Here is a 17,410-nt window from a genome sequence, read left to right as displayed (position 1 = left end):
TCTCTTTTTTCTTGGCTGAAATATATATTTTTCGTATTGTGATCCTTGAAGTTGCCTTTCCCCCTCGTCTATGTCTTTTCTTTTCAGTAACCTAAATATGAAACCTTTTTTGAGATAAAACTTCATCGAAAACTTTACTCACGAGAATAGATGGATTTATCTCTGTATGACTGAAATGACGCAGGAGTTTCTTGAGACGTGAATGTTTGAAGACGCATTAATAATATTCATCTTGACTCGTTTCTGTCCATTCATACCAACTATTGTTAAATCTCTTATTCTCCCTAAATTATAACCTCGTAATCAGTTATCTCTATTACCTTCCAGCAGATGTCTTTCTGTACTTTCACACCCTTTCTTTCACTTTCCTCCATAGCTTAAATCGGTAGGTTTTCTTCCTATATTCAGCAGCAATGATAGGAACGAGAGTTAACTGTGCTAAAGGTAGTGATTCTCATACGGTAAGTAGGTGACTATATCAATTCGTGGTTTGGGTTTTATTATCTGAATAGATTTTTCATGATATGGCAATAACTTGATGAAATTCATTTGAAAGGTATTCCTAACTAAATCTTCAATTTTTTGCCAGACGTCTTTACAAAGAAAAATGAAATACCGTGTCTCAAAATGATGCTCTCTTTCATGACAAATATCGTAGTGATGTAAATATTTATTGAATGAATTCAAGAAGAGATATTTATTTATGGTAAGAAAGAAGAGCCTGACTTTAATACAAGATGTATCAGAGGACTCAGATAACCTTTTGTATGTTTTGATGTAGGAACCCTTATACATATATATTTTTTTTTTAAATTTTCAAATGATTTAATGCAGAGTTTATTCTCCCTCCACCCAGATGGAAAGGGATGACCGGGCGACTGAAGTGGACATCCTAAAAGAGAAACTAGAGAAAGCTCAAACTCAGGTCACAAAAGCACAGGATGAAAAGGACATTGCCAATAGAGAGTTTGAAAGAGCTCTTGAAAAGTTTGACAAGTATGGCTTCTGTCTTCATTCTTTGTATGACCAGTTACTGAACCGCAAATTAAAGTCAAATTTTGTGCAGAGGGAAATAAACCCTTCAGAATGTTCCAGATCACAATTTCTTTTTGTACTGTATCAGATATATTATAGTATAGCAGACGAGACCCCATGTTTAGTTCTGATTCTTACACTGATGGATTTGAATGTAAATACTAGATGTCACTTTGAAATTATTCTTTTAGTTTTATTTACTTCTTTTTTGACTGAAATACAAATGCAAAGGGCCTACTGTTGTCATATATGTTTCATAAATTCATATTCGATGATTATCTTGTATGTATTTTGTCAGCAGCCTTCTTTATTGATTGTGAGCATGTATCAAGAAATGTATATTCTTTACTGGTGACATTAAATCTGTTATTACCTGAAACTGTAGTAACGTCATGTAGTATCTAATGTTTTCTCTGATAAAGGAGACCAGACGATGTTACGTTACGTGAGTGACGCTGATAAGACTGTTCATAAAGTATATATTGACTATATCATAGCAAATCATCTCAGAATGTAATGTAAGGTTGCATGACAGTTAGTATACAGCAATGACGGTTATTCATTCAGCCACTGATACATTTCTCTTTGACAATAGGTCCCAAAGTGAGAATTACCGTCTACAGACTCGACTAGAATCCGCACAAGCCGAACAAGAACGCCTTCAAGTTGAGATCGAAAAGACCCAGATTCAGTTCAACAAGATCAAAGACGAAAAGGTCAAGCTGCAGGAGGACTTCGACCGCGTCCAGGAGTCCTACGACCGCGCCAGTTTTCAGTGTGTTAGGGCCAAGGAAGCAGAGGAAAAACTAAAAGAGGAAATAGAAAGATTAAATCTCGATTTGACGATCATTAAAGAGCGTTACGATAAAACTTCCGTTGAGCTCCGTCGTGTAGGCAGTGAGAAAGAAAAGTTACAAAACGATGTTGACCAATTGACGTTTGAACTGGAAAGGGCTCAGGCTCAGTATGGAAAAGCACAGAACAGCCAGGAAAAGAACCAAGAAGAAATAGCACGCTTACAAATAGAGGTCGAAAAATATAAGGACAAATACGAAAGAAATGCATTGGATTTGTCCAAAGTTAGGAACGAAAAGGAAAAGTTGCAACAAGAGTGTGAAAACATTCAGGCTGAAATGGACCGGGTATTGGTGCGTATGGGTAAATACCAAGACAATACAGAGAAGACGAAGGAGGATTATGAGATGTTGAAAATAGAAGTGGAGAGAGTAAAAGACAAATTAGAGAAGACGCAAATGGATTTGGAGAGAGAAGCGATTATGCGGGAGAAGTATGAGACTGAGGTGACCAAACTGAAGGCTGAAATGGACAGAGCAGATCAGCAAAGAGGTAAATATCAACTTGACACTGAGAAAAACAAACAGGACATTGAGAAAATCACCAGTGAAAACGAGCGGTTGCGTCAGCGGTATGACACGAGTCAGATTGAACTCCAGAAGGCGAAACTCCTCAACGAGAAACTCACCGAAGAGGTGGCAAGTCTCAAATCCGAGATCGAAAAGGGTCAGTCCCGAGTCGGAACTTACACTACCAGTCAGGAGAAGTACGAGGGCGATCTCGAGAGGGCCAACGTTGAGTTAGAGAAGATGAAGGAGAAGTACGAGCGGTCGCAGATCGAAGGAACCAAGTCACTGCAGAGAATAGAAAAACTCGAGAGTGAAAACGAGAGGTTAAAGAGCGACTTGCAAATGAGTCAGAATCAGCTCGAGCGGTTCCTCGCCGCTCAAGACCGTAACAAAACCGAGGCTGAAAAGACCTCCATTGAGGTCGAGAAGCTTCGGGATAGGTTAGACCGCGCCCAGGCTGACCTGAACCGCGCTCAGGTCGGCAAAGAAAAGGCTGAACTTGAGGTTCAGAGACTCACCCACGAAATGGAAAGATCTCAGCAGCACATGTCGAAATATCAGGAGAGCAATGAGTCTGCGAAGATCGAGTTCGAAAGAATGTCGGTAGAGCTAGAGAAGTTGCACGAGCGCTTAGAGAAGTCTCAGACCGAACTCAGAAGAGTCACGGACACGAAAGAGAAGCTCGAAGCTGAAAATAAGAAAATCAAGAGAGATTTAGACGAGACGAAGAACATGATTACCAAAGCTAGTGATTATCAGCAGAGATCAAATACTGATCTCGATAAATGCAAAGAAGAAATCATACGACTGAATAAAGACCTTGAGAGGACCAAAGATGAGTTGAAGAAAATATCGATGGAAAAGGAGCGGTTGAATACTGCCCAAGAGAAACGAGAAAAGATGATCCCGAAATTAGAAACCGACCTAAAGCAGCTGACCTCCGAAAGAGACCAGTTAGTTAAACAGTTAGAGAAGTCGCAAGACATGCTTCTAAAGTTCCAGCAAGAACTGAAACAGGCAGAATCAGACCTACAAAAATCAAGGGACGAAAATAAACGCATCAAATCTGAATTGAACAATACCACTAAAGAGATGGAACAGGGAGCTAAAGACCTGTTGGAGGGCAGAGAGAAGGAAATCCAGAGAGTCTCGGGACAACTCTCCGCCAAAGAGAAGGAGTTCAATGCCCTGAGGGCGGAGGCTGAAAAGGAAATCCAGAGGTTGACACAAGAAGTACAAAAGGCTCAGCAAGCTGCACAAGCTGCTCAGAAAGAGGCAGGACTGATTCAAAAGGAGGCCGAGAAAGAGCTAAAGAACCTCATTATCCAGTTGCAGGCCAAAGAAAAGGAACTGGGGGTTATGCGCAGTGAAGGCGAGAAGGCGAGATTGCGGGCGGAAAAGGCTGAACGCGATGCTTCGGAAATGTCCAAAGAGGTAAAAGAATTTAGTAAAAAAGGTGAAGGGGAAGCAGCCAAACTTCAGCAGAATATCACCTCGGAAAAACAGAGGGCTGACCAAGCAGAAAGAGCTGTTCAGGAAATGCAAAAGCAAATGCAAACACTTGCACAAGAAAGTCAAAAGCTTAACCAGCAAATACAGCAATTAACCTTGGAAAACCAACAACTTACAAAACAGTTAGAGCAGTTAGGTCAAGCACAACAACAAAGCCAAACACTGCAAAAACAAGCACAGCAGTCACAACAACAGATACAACAACAGGCACAACAAATACAGCAGCAAACACAACAGATACAACAGTTACAACACGAGCTTCAACAAAAACAACAACTCTTGCAAAAACAAAGCAACAACCCACGAGACAGTGCAGAATTGCAAAGGTTAAAGGCTGATTTGGACAAAGCAAATAACGAACTGAAGAATTCTTCTGTCGAGAAGCAAAGGCTTCAAAGCCAGCTCGAGTTGCTGGTCACGGAGTTGGAAAAGAAACAGGTCAGTTGGGGGAATGGAGGGACCAGAGATAATACATATTTATTTCATTTATGTATATAGATATACATACACAGTGCATATATCACTTCGAGACTACTCGGTCGTGAGAAAGTCATTACACATTCACTCAGTACCCCATACAGTATCTGTCTACACATCGTCTGAGTGCACATATTTTACCCTGTTTGAGCCATCAGTGGTCTTTGCAGAAGTTCCAAACTGTATTTGTAATTAAGGTTTGGTGTATTACTGTTAGCCCAACATTGTCCCTTTGAGCAAAGGCACTTATTACTAAATGGAGTCTTTCGCTAAAAAAAAATGCTGTTTGTTTTATATACTAGCTGTGATATACATTTTCTTTTCCGTAAATTTTTTCTTGTGGTACATAACTGAAATTATAGAAGACAGCGAAATATGTAGGATTTTTTTATATTTATATAAATGATTCACTAATAATCATTAAATACTCATTGGTTTACAATGCTGTTTAATAATTTACTTGAAAAACTGACGAAACCTGTATGTAAATCAACTTTTGTAAATAAGAATCAGTTAATTTTTGTAAATATTCATATAATCAATAGAGAGCTACGCTTATGACCCCACTTTCTTTATTACTAACTGTGCAGGACTGATTTCGTAAAGCAATTATCTTGTACAGTGAATTAACACAGTTTGTGTTCTTCTTCTTAGCATTGCTGATGGAAGTTCTGTTTGCATCATATCCCTCCCTTTGTGTCATGTTCGTGATTGTTTTGATGTACTGTACATGAAATTTTTTTCAATGGGCATTCCTATTTTCGTCTTTTTTTTTTTTCATTTTTGCAGTGATTATTTTTTTTATTGTTGTGCAAATGCTCTGGTTTCTTTTCATTGTCCCCCAATTGATTTCTTCTTTTTATTTCATACAGTGCTGATTGCAGTAAGAATATTTTTTGATTAAGGTGTACAGTACCGTTTCATCAGTGTTGCAAATACCACCCTTACCCACTTTAGTGTTGTATCTCCCCAGGGGAATGTTCTCTGGTGGTCAAGTAAGTTCTGTATGTCAGCATGCGAGTAGCATGAGTTTACTGCATAAACGATGGTAGCGTATTTTCAGTAACATCTTCTCTTCAGATTAACATCTGGATTACTAATGTAAACAATAACATACAGTAACATAACTAGCACCTTCTGGTACTTTTGATATTTTTAATGTTTTGACTGTTTTATACTAACTACAAATGATATTGTATCTGACTTCTTTGCAGCTAAAATTGGAATCAGTGAGGGATGTCCTTCTGTGTTCATTGTGCATGATAAAAAGTCACTGTCTAATATATATACATCGGATTTCAAGGGTATGTTGATTTTTAACATACCATTTTTTTTCATATTACTGGACATTCTTCTGCATTTCTTATTTAGCTCGATTTGCACGAGGCCAACCAGAAGCTTCAGAACGGAGGACGGCCTGGAGACGACTCACAAGCGATTAAACGGCAAATGGAAGAACAAATGAAGGTGAGAACGCCGACAGATGTTTAGATATTATGAGAATTTAGATAATTTCAGAGGCAGAGTTTATTTTAATGTACTGTGGAACAGTCTCCCTGAGAAAGTCGTGCAATTAAAACTTGAAAAGTTCAAGCGAAAATGCAATGCATTACTAACCTAAAACAATTCACCTTGTATTTTAGTAATTTATTTGTATTTTTATCTGTTTGTTTTATTTATCTTCTTTTCTTGTCGAATAATTGATCTCTTCTTTTTGTATTTCGGGTTGTCTTTTGTAACTTCTTTCAAATGAACACCTTATTCTTTGGAAGCCTGAATTTCAAGTCAATGGCCCTTCTTGGCTTGTCCCCCTGTGAAATTTGGTTTATCATCTGAATAATAATAATAATAATAATAATAATAATAATAATAATAATAATAATAATAATATGTATAATAATGGAGAAGCAAATCCACAGTTATGTATATGTACATATGTAAAAGATAAATCAGTATTGATAGCTTTGGGAACTTGTTCGGTTTCCCTTTTGAAAAAGGAACCAGACAAGTTCCCAACTCATATGATTTATCTTTAAATAAATGTACATATACATAACCTGAATTTACCTCAAAAACTCATGCTACTATGAGTATTTTTAATAATAATAAAAGTTACGTAGAGAATAGTAATTTTATTTTATTTTGTGAGTGCTCCTTGCTTCACTGTCTTTTTTTGGAATGCGTAGTTACTTGGTACTTCATTTTCAGGTGGTAGAACAGAAGGTGAGAACACTAGAACAGAGGAACAAGCAACTAGACGATAGAGAGAAATCTCTTGCTGACTTAGATGTGCGTTTGAACAAGAAGAGAGAACAGCTTGACCAAATGGAACAACAGCTAGCTAAGGTAGGCTACATACATTATTCTTTTAATACTTCGGAAGTGATTAAAAAAGCTCATTCAAATTCGTATCGTAGCCAGCAGGATTTCCCTTTGTATTTAAGTTATTCTGACAATTTATTGGAAGATCTGTATTTCCCATTATTTTCTGTAGCTTCTTTCAAATGAATGCATGTTGTTTGGAAGCTTGAATTTCAAGTCAGTGGCCCCTGTAGGCTTGTTCTATATGAATAGAGGTTTGTCACCTGAATAGTAATGATTATGACAACGAATAATTGGGAAGCATTGTCAGTTAAACTTCCTCCTCTGCAATGGGCACTGAGGAAGTAATAGAATGTAAAACTTATGTTTCTCTATGAGGTGATATATTTATATCTTTATAGACTAGTAATGGATAGATCATTACGCAAAGCCAGTGTAGCTGTTAAATCAGTTATACTCCAAAAGTTTGTTCATCAAGGGCTTTATCGTTCAGAAACCACATCCTGGAAAAATTTTCCAATGAGAGCACATTTCAAAGACAAACAACCATAATGCGCAATAGAATAAGTTTTGTAGATTTAACACCATAATTAAAATTCTTTGTGCAATAATTATACAGCGGTGATAGAGACTTCATATTTGTGATGTCAGTGCGCAGTGCGGTTGATGTCAAGGCCATACTTAGAAATCAAAGATCAAGTATGAATTACACCTTGGCTATAACTTTTTGAGACGTATGAGACAGACTTTATATTTATGAGACAGGCTTTATATTCAATATAAATCAGTGTTGAAGTTGATGTGCAAAGTGAGATCAAGGTCATATTTGGAAGTCAAAAATGAAATAGTAATCAGCAAACCCTCTTAATGAAACTGATGCACTGAGTTAGGTCGAGCTCAAAGTCATACTTAAGGTTAAAAGTCATGTGAGTTAGACCATATTTTGCATGAATACTCCACTAACAGAGTGAGGTCAGGTCAAAGTCATAGTTAGATGTCAAAGGTCAAATAGGAATACACGTTGTCTAGATGTTGTGTAATGAAACTTTTGAGAAATAAGTACATTTTGATGGGGGGGAGGGAGGGGGGAAGAATTGCTCAAATCTTTGTAGGGGTTAGGGGTCTTCCAATGCTTCCATTTAGTGTAATTTTGCGTATATGAATTTTTGAATAAGTGGAATATTTTGTAGACTACTTTTGGAATAAAATCTCTACTCACGACTTTAATTTTCAGGCTCATGCAGCTGATGGCGCGCCACCTTCAGAGGCCAACAGACAACTATCGGAAATGAGAAAAGTCCTTGGCGAGAGAGAGAAAGACCTAGAAAAATTACATAAAGAACATGAAGTCAGGAGCAGACCTGATGGCCGCACAATCAGAAACAGAAAGGTTACTCCAGGTTATGCAGATGGGACAAGAGGAGCAATTTGCAAAAGACAAGGCAATAAAGGATCTGCAAGAGTGAGTGAAGATTTTGATTTGCTTTGTATCAAAATGGCTAAGATTTGCTGGTGAAAGGAGGTGTTCTTTTAGGTTTTATTAAATTGGAATTCGACAGTATTTTCATGAGATACAGTAGTAAGGAAAATTGTCTCCAGAAAAATTTAACAGGGAGTTCATTTTTGATACCGTTTCTATTCTTTTTTTTTTTTTTTTGGCGAAAGTAGGTGTTTTTTCGGGTTTTATCAAAGTGAAATTCGGCAGTTTATTTATAAAAGATAGTGGTAAGAAAAATTATGTATCCAGTATTATGACAGAAAGTTAATGTTTCTAATTGTAATCAAGGGGGAATTCGACAGTTTTTATGAAAGGTAGCGATATGAAAATGATGTGTCCAGTATCATAACGGGAAGTTCACTTTTCTGATACCGTTCCTGTTATCCAACAGCCAAATAAAAGCCATGGGTGGTGGCATGGGTCCGCCGAAGAAAACTGTACCTTCTACACCAAGTACACCAGCCAAGATGGATGGGGTACCAGCAGCCTTATCGGCGCCCACGGCCGGGCAGATGGCAGCAAGCGCGGCAGAAAAGGCTGAGAGAGCGACGGAAGCTGCTAAGGCCACCCTTGAACAAGCGAAAAATGTTGCTCAGGTAAAGTCCTGTCCATTCTGTTGCTATTTCCATGCAGTATTGTTGCATAAGATTTCATAATGGATAGGATTCCGTTCACTCATAAATAACTTTCTGTTTGTGCAACGTAACTGTGATCATGGTTTTGTTTTGAAAGGCAACTGTTGTACAAAGAATCATCTCTAGCATGCATATCTCTTAGTTTTCAGAAATGGAGACATATTGATTTTTAAACTGTCAATAATATTCATTTCTTTTATGTATAGTTCAAAAGCTTACAGGGATATGAGATAGATTTTATAAAGAGGTTTCAAGTTTTTTGGTAAATGAAGTTCTTCTGACATAAAGTTTGCTTCCAAAATATGCATTTCTCTTTTAATCTTTTTATTGCTGACGTGGTGTAAATACGAATGTAAAATTTTAAAAAAATAATTATCATTATCAGAGCTTTTATGGACAATTCGGGTATGGCTTTGATAGAAAAATTATCATTTTAGGTTAGGAATTAATGTACTGTACAAGTGTTAGGCACAAATAGTTCTAGGCTGCTATATCAAACTGGGTAGAAAAATTTAGTTTCTGAGAATTTTTCTGTTCTTTAATGTGAAACATAATTTTGAGCTCTGAACTGAATCTGTGGATATGGATTATTTAGCTTGCATATAGCCAGCTGTGATTACATAATGCTAATCTTATTTTCCAAGGCTGTAGGAGTCATGTACTTAATGAATGAGTTCATTTACGACTTAGTATAGTAGAGTAGTGCTGTGTCGTCAGCAACAGCATGGTTAATGTTGTCTTACTAAATATTCCAGTTCCTTCCTAATTTGTGCAGCATGAAACCTGGCCCCCTGCTTTTGTGAGAAATTGGAAAAACTGATCTTTGAAGTACAACAAGGTGTTAGCAGAGCAAATCAGACTGAATCCTCTCTTTTTCTTTTGACAAAGATTCTGAAGAGTGCAGGTTTAGTTCCTCTTTTAAGCAGCTTTACAGGTTCTGAGAAAGGTTTATTTTGCATTATGTCAAGGGTTCTTTATGTTATATAGTGATGGACGAATAGAGTTTTCACAATTTTATCAGCTTAATCAGCTGGATAATTTTGTCCCGTGAAACAGGAAATTTAAAATGTAACTGTCAATATGATTTCAAAATATATTATAATAAATTTTTAAGGGTAGGAATGCACCTAAATAAATAATGGGTTGTCAGGGTAAGAACATTTTCATAGATCTAGCAAAGAGTCAGTGTAAGGTGATGGTATGAGGGTAAGATGGTCATATGGAATCTAATACAGTGTATGGAACCTAGTTTGAGGGGAAAAACAGGTGAATGAAAGACGGTTGAAGGGGCCAGGTGCCAGGAGATCAACGCATGCCGCTGTGTATACTAACCAGCTGTCTTTCTCTCTCTCTCCCCCTGCCTGCCTGGTCGGACTGCTGTTCTCATCACACTGCGTCGTCTATATATTCCGCTTCCCCCAAATTCCAACGCTCTCTTGCCCCCCAATCTCCGTCTGTTACGCTTTATTTAATCGTTTCACTGTCTCCTCCTGCGTGTGGGAATTTAACTTTGTGTTTTATGTTCTTAATGCATTTTTTCTTTTGTTTTCTGGGTATTCGTGCATATCTCTGTATATGTCAAATTCATTATTATCATTCATTTGATTTATCTCTCACTCCTCCTCCTCTCACCTTCATTATTTTCTCAAACTGATCACTGTTAATGCGTAAACGCGAATTTCGAAATGAAAAATCTGTCATTCATATTATGATCTGTGTCATCTTTGAAAATCTCCATCTCTTCTTTTCTCTTCTTCTTCTCTGCTATGTATTTGGTTATATTTGGTATTTGATTTGTATTCTCTAGCCCCTTCAAAACGCAGCCTCAGGGTTTAGTGGACTCATGAAGAGCTTTTTCTAAGTGAAATAATTTGTATTATGATAATCCTGATAATGTTTGGAGACTTAGAATTAGGTGGAAGTTTGTCACAGGCAATAAGTATTACCTGTGTTGTTGAGTTGTTATTGTTGTTGTTGTAGTTTCTGAAGATAATTGAAGTGGGGAGATACTATCGATTAAGATATCATGACTTGAGTGCCCCATGTACGAGATTCTATGAATTTTAAAGAGTTTAAAAAAAAAAGTTTTCCTGTTCCATTCTCTCTCAATGTGCCTGTGCCATGGATTGAAAATTATAAAAAAAAAAAAACGACGAATATCTTGTTGGTTTCTTGTTGAACCTCACATATAAAATGAAAGATTTGTAAAAGTTCAAAGTAATTTAGTTATGAATTAATCTATTTTTTCTATTTTGAGTAGCTTTATTTGATATTTGTTCACGAATTGCATTTTACCTTTCTTTGCCCACCTTCTGAACACCGAACCAAAATACTGTCCTAAACCAAACTACTGTACCCGATTGGGGTTTGCCAACCTCTATCTGAACCCTGCTGCCAAATCACTTCAACTGCCCTGTGCGGAAACTCTTCCACTTCCACACCTATGATAACAAATGTGGGAACATTCGCTCCCCCAAAACCCCCTTCTACCTACTCAATTTGAAATGGTCATTGTGTGGGCATAACCAACTTCAACTTCAAATGGGTATGTGCTTAAAAAAAAAAAAAACATGTAACATCGGTCTGGAAACCCTTCCCTTGTTGCCACAATGGTTATTGTGATCACGGTTCTCTAAACCTTTTACGAAATCTCACACTGCGTAAACAATGTAGCCGACTGCCGAAGAGCCCTCATGGTCAGATCACCAAGAAATTGACATGCTCGAGATGGAAGGTCGTCAGAGGGAACACAAGTTACACATTGACCAGTTGAATGTGGACATCAAGCTGAAAGATTCACTGATTAGCAACCTGAGTGATGAAAACATGAAACAGAGAGATCGCATCCAGGAGTTGGAGGAAGAAATTCACTCGTTGGAGGAAGAGCTGAAAAAGAATGAGAAAATTGAAGAGCTGGAAGAGCTGGTGGTGGTGGTGAAGCACAAGAATGAGAGAATTGAAGAACTCGAGGAAGCCCTGCGACAGAGTGTAAGGATTGCGACTGACATGGAGAGGGAGAAGAGAGATGAAGAATTGAAAAAGAAGGAGATAACTGAAAAGGTGGGTAAAATTTGTAAATTTAAGATGATATATGTTTGGTTGCTGATTATTTTAATGCAGCAAAAACTTCTCAACTGGGCTGCAGTTACAACAAAGTTCAGAAGAAGAAATTGCCTTTTTGGGAACTTTTGTTTTTATTTGTTATTTTTTGTAGATGAGAAGATCGTTGAAGATAGGATGTTCCATTATGGGTGCTTTGCATAAAAGATGAGGGAAATTTTTTTAAATTTTTTATGTTATTTATAAATACTTTTTGGAATTCTGTAAAATCGGAGACAAGTAAATTCATCAGAACAGTGAAGACTCCCCGCAGTATAATACTTGTCCCTTTCGAATGTAAAATGAGTAAAGTTAAATATAATCTTTTGTAGTTTCTCTCTGATAGGTTGTATATAGCCTACTCCATTAACTGATTCCAATAAAATAACATTTAAATATTAAAAGTTCCATCTAGTGCACGAAATAAATTCAAGCTGGGTTATCTAGCTGTTAGATAAAAAGCACAAATGTGATGAAAGCTGTACATATATTTTTATTATACGCTCATCATGTCAGAAAAGGCAAGCAAAGGAAATTTGTATAACATTAGTTCAAAAGATCATAGAAGTTGGTTCAAATGATTATGATGTTAGGTCTTTTTTTTTTATTTATCATACTGTTGTAAATAGTTCAGAGAAAAATATTTTTATTTTACTAAAGGAATATTAATTGTAACTTAAACATGTGAATATTGTGCACATTTTCACAACGGAGAAAATATCCTTGTTTGCCCCGTAATCTCCTTCAAAATTAATCTGGACCTGTTGCAATGACCTGACATGATTTCTTGAGAGAAATTGATTATGTAAATGATATTAAGAGTAGTGATTCTATAATGAACTATTTCCACAAAAAAATTGAGGATAAATCCTTAGATTGCAAATGTTTGATTTTTTGGAATTTCAGCGAGAAATAATCACTATGAAAACGTTGTCCTGTTTTATAACTATATAAATGTTTATCTGTGCTAAAGCATCTTTTGTCCTGTGATTGGGAGTGTATTTTCGGTGAGAAGCCTTTATCTGTCAGCTACTCTTATGTTCTCAGTAGGAAAGGGGAAACCCCCCAATCGCACTCATTTGCTTAAAAAGCTCCAGTTGAGTCAAAGAATGTACCTGGTGTGATAATGCATGAAGTGCTAGCCAGAATCACACCGGTATGTGTTCATTGATATTAGGCTGGCGGTCAACAAAACTATTTAACATTTTTCATCACTTAAGATTCCATACATTTTGGAAGATGTTATAGCACCTCTGTGTAACTGCATTTTCATTTTAGAGTAACTAATGATAAAATATGAGGAAATTGAAGATTGGAGGTAAAAGACAAAAGATTGTGTGAGGATACTGTGTCATTGGCTATGAATTGAAGTTTTAACGGTGGTGGACTGAGTTAAACAGGGAAACATCCTGAACCAAAGCTTGAATTTAAACCCTTGTGTGCCATGAGCTTGACCACAAAAGAGAGCTAAATGTGACAAGTTAGAAACCGTCGATTTGACAGAGAAATTTATCTATTATGACGTTTTTACTTGAAATTTCAAAATAACATGGATCTCATTGAAAAGTCAACCATCTTATGGAAAATGTCATGCAGTATAACTTTACATTGATGATTGTGTTACAATAGTAAAGCTGCTTTCCTGAAAATGCCTCGATATTAAGTTATACTTATTTATATAACTGTTTATGTTATTTTCGGAATGCAAACGGAACTTTTGCCCAAAATACCTTTCGCTCGGAAAAACAGTTTTCAAAGCAAATTGGCACATTATAATAGTTCACCCTCATAGCTGCCGTTTTCTGTGAGCGTTAAGTATATAGAGAAAGTTATAGAGGCTAGACTTGTAAAATTACAAAATATGACCACTTCTCTTAATTTTTTAACCCACATGAAAAGTACACACAGAAATTAACCTAAGATTAACAATGGGTATTTGACATTCTTGTCGAAGAACAGGCATTCCTCTTAAAAGGATAACAATTTCATTTAGGCCTGGATGGTTATTAATGGTTTGATGGCTTCTAGGCTATAAACATGGCTTCTGCAACGAGTAGCTTTCTGAAACTTGTTTTTAAGTGATGTGTTGGCAGTCAGTTAATTCTTAAAGTAATGATTAAATATTGGTCCCTGGGACCAATGTCTGTGTTGGTTAGTCAGAAGTATTTTGTTGGAGAGTTATCCATTCTTCTCTCTAGTAATTCAACGAATAGAATACAGAACTATCCTTGGCGTACGATAGGAAGCTTCTCTGTTTATTAACCATAAACAGTTTTATATAAACCGAAGTCAGGAATAGAGAATGGCTGTGATGGGTATTATAGAAAGAGTAAAAATATACAATACTTAGACAGTAAACTTTGCTATATTATCAGCCAGCTAAGACAGCGTCCCTCTGTAGTAATTACTACGAGACTAACCTCATTTGGGAAGATTACCCAAGTTTAACTTCATAGTCAAGGTGACAACGATCTGGACATAGTCTGGTAAAGTTCCTCGAATGTGGAGAATTGCAGCTGTAAATAAGGAAAGGCAAAGAGCTATCAACCTTATTTCTGAATATTACCTTAAAATGGTAATTGCAACATCTGGAGTCACTACCTCTAAGAGCGAAAATATTTATTTGTGTACATATTCATATATGGACAAGATCAAATGAAAAAAAGAAAATAAGGATTTATAAGAACTCAGGTTCTATAAAATAGATTTTATTAGATTCGGAAATTCCCAGGAATACTTGATCAAAAAAGGTACTTATAAGTTATATACCTTTCTGCACATAACTGCTCTACATTGGTTAACTAGGTAATTTCATATTTCTTACATAAATTATTTTTATGAAAGCAAATTATGCTTATGATAACATGCAATTTCATGAAGGTTTCTCTCTAATGACAGATGCTTGATGAATAGGTTAAAAGTATCTTGTATGACTTTGTTTAGTCATGTAACGTAGACACAAACATTTCACAATTTCTTCTCATACCCGAATTTCCTTTCAGCTGAATAAACTTGAAGTCCGGTTAGCCAGTGCCCAAAACGCTCAGAATCTTCGCTGTACTTCTTGCCGTCCATTAAGGCACAAGCTGTCGCAAATTGAGTCTCGATACAATAGTTTGATCAGTGAGAGGCGGCATCACCTTCAGGAACTATTTGATATGAAGTGAGTATCACTGGGGATGGCAGTTTATGAATATCAAGTTTGCAGGGAATATGAGGTAGGCTTGCTGTATTTAGGAATGATGGTATCTTGAATGGAAGGTGATTATGTAGTGGGTGTAATTAAGAAAGTGAATATGAAATGAATATAGACTATACCAATTCCGGAAATTGATAGGTTTGGAATGTGAGGCACAGTATTAATTTTAGATATTATTATCTAGGAAGAGTATTACACTCTTGGTAACAACTTAATACATAGTGTTCTGCAAGAATTTTGGTAACTACTTAATAAAAAGTGTTCCGCAAGTTCATGGTTATTGATTTTTGGATGTACTGTACGTTATTCACTAATCATAATGCCAGTGATAAATAATTACTCTGAAACCAGTTTTTAAGGGGAAACAGAAAAAGAGAGAATTTCTACCACAGTAAATTTGTTTAATAGTCTTCACCTTTTTAGAATATAATTTTTATTCTCGGTAGACCCTACGTGACCTTTGCTCATATTCTGCTCTCCCTTTCAGGCACGAGGCATTGACAGCTGCGTTGAGTGAGAAAGACGCTCACTTGGCGTTGCTGGAGGTTGGTGGTGTGAGGTCTTCCAGAGCTGCTCAAGAGGTGGAGACGCTGAAGAAAGAGAGGTCGAAACTGTTGGATGCCATCAACCGTCAGGTGAATACTACTTGTGTTCCTGACAGTTTCAGATGGTGGATTACCATTATAAGAATACTTTCGGCCTGTTTATGAGTTAATTATTTTACTCTGTTTAGAATTATAAGTGTTTATGCATCATTGAATATTTGTACTGGGAATTATTTTATACTTTATTTAGAATTATTATTTATTTAGATTAGATCAAATATAATAATTGATTACAACATTAAATATTTAAAGTATAATAATTTAATTATTAATCATTGAACATTTGATTGATGATTAGTTGGTGAATATATGTTTTACATTACTTCGGAACTGTACCCAATAATTTCAGATGATTATTGTTGTTGAATGATTAATGCTTTCCCATACCTACTAAGCTAATGAGTGCAGTTACAGTTGCCAAGATTTATATTGGCCTAAGGTAGTCTCATAGTTACTTAATGACTGTGTAGCAAATTAGAGTCAACAAAGATATATTAGTTATAGTAATGAGCTTGCAGCATTAATGGATTTCTTTTATAAATGAAGCAGTAGAGTGGTCATAACAAAATACTGCATTTTGTTCTCCTCCTGACAGTTCCATCTTGGTAATGGGTACTGTAATGAAAATTTGTTTGGGGATTGGTGTAATGTGGCTGTCTACAGCGACAAAGTCCACTCATATTTCATGAATTACTATTTATTTTGTATCACTGGACTTGTAGTGGAAGTTGCAAATTACAGTGCTCTATGATTTAGCGCACAATTTAAATTGTCTCATTATTTCTTGAAACTACATTACCTCTGGTTCGCAGAGTGAAGATCGGGTCAGACTCAGTCAGCAGTATAATGCCATGGACATGAAACTGGATGATCTGAAGTTCGATTCAACGCCACCTGAAACTCCCCCACCTCAGCTGGTAAATTTATTAATTGGAATTTTTTTTAAGCTTCTTAATTGCTATTTTTTTCTGCATTTTTGGAACGTAATGATTGGTTTGATTGAGTCCGTGTAGGTGAACTTTTTCATGTGAAATGTAGATATACGTTGATCTGTAGATACGTAGGTTTATATTAATGCCAAGGATAGTGCTACACATTCCGGTAGATCATAAGTCTTATGAAAAATAGAGGTTTAATTTCATTACAAGCTGTGGTAGGCTGTAAAGATGGGTATTTTTTTATTATTATTTATTGTAGTCCTGTGTTATTATCTAAGAAAATAATTTACACCTCTAATGGTCTGTTACGGTACATAAAACATTTTCACACAACATATTTTATATAGCACTAATTCCATCAGACAGTCTTGTAAAGTAGCTGAAGTAAAAACGTTTGCTGCTGTTGTGTATGTTTACTTAAAGCTTCATCATCGTCGTAGGTCTGTTGCGTTAAAAGAAATATATTTTTAACCACGTATGGCATGCATTTTTATTTGTTCTAAAAAGACTCCCTATTCCATGCGCAAGTAATGTGGGCTTGTAGATGAGCTTGTAAAAAATATATTAGCGATGAATGCAATGTCATATTTAGCATAAGGTTTGTAACTATATTGCTACTGTTTTTGTTTAGTGACTCAGGTAATTAACATTGCTGTGGATATCTTTTACATTTTCATTTTGATTATTATACACATTAATAATCCGAAGGGAGAGAATAGTTATGGA

The 17,410-nt window shown here is 36.2% G+C and overlaps 1 protein-coding gene across 1 annotated transcript in view; it reads left to right on the top strand.

Annotated features, from left to right (window-relative positions):
- Positions 1-17,410, top strand: part of LOC136840854 (trichohyalin-like) — a 505,698-nt gene that overhangs the window by 478,605 nt on the left and 9,683 nt on the right. Inside the window, 11 exon segments of the mRNA XM_067107799.1 lie at positions 857-996; positions 1,631-4,349; positions 5,760-5,855; positions 6,597-6,734; positions 7,945-8,054; positions 8,056-8,172; positions 8,600-8,804; positions 11,517-11,903; positions 14,945-15,105; positions 15,629-15,776; positions 16,559-16,663. Coding sequence (XP_066963900.1) covers positions 857-996; positions 1,631-4,349; positions 5,760-5,855; positions 6,597-6,734; positions 7,945-8,054; positions 8,056-8,172; positions 8,600-8,804; positions 11,517-11,903; positions 14,945-15,105; positions 15,629-15,776; positions 16,559-16,663 — 4,326 coding nt within the window.

The sequence above is a fragment of the Macrobrachium rosenbergii genome, chromosome 8, assembly GCF_040412425.1.
Source record: "Macrobrachium rosenbergii isolate ZJJX-2024 chromosome 8, ASM4041242v1, whole genome shotgun sequence".
In the NCBI taxonomy this organism is placed as follows: domain Eukaryota; kingdom Metazoa; phylum Arthropoda; class Malacostraca; order Decapoda; family Palaemonidae; genus Macrobrachium; species Macrobrachium rosenbergii.
This window is presented reverse-complemented; position numbering and strand designations above follow the sequence as displayed.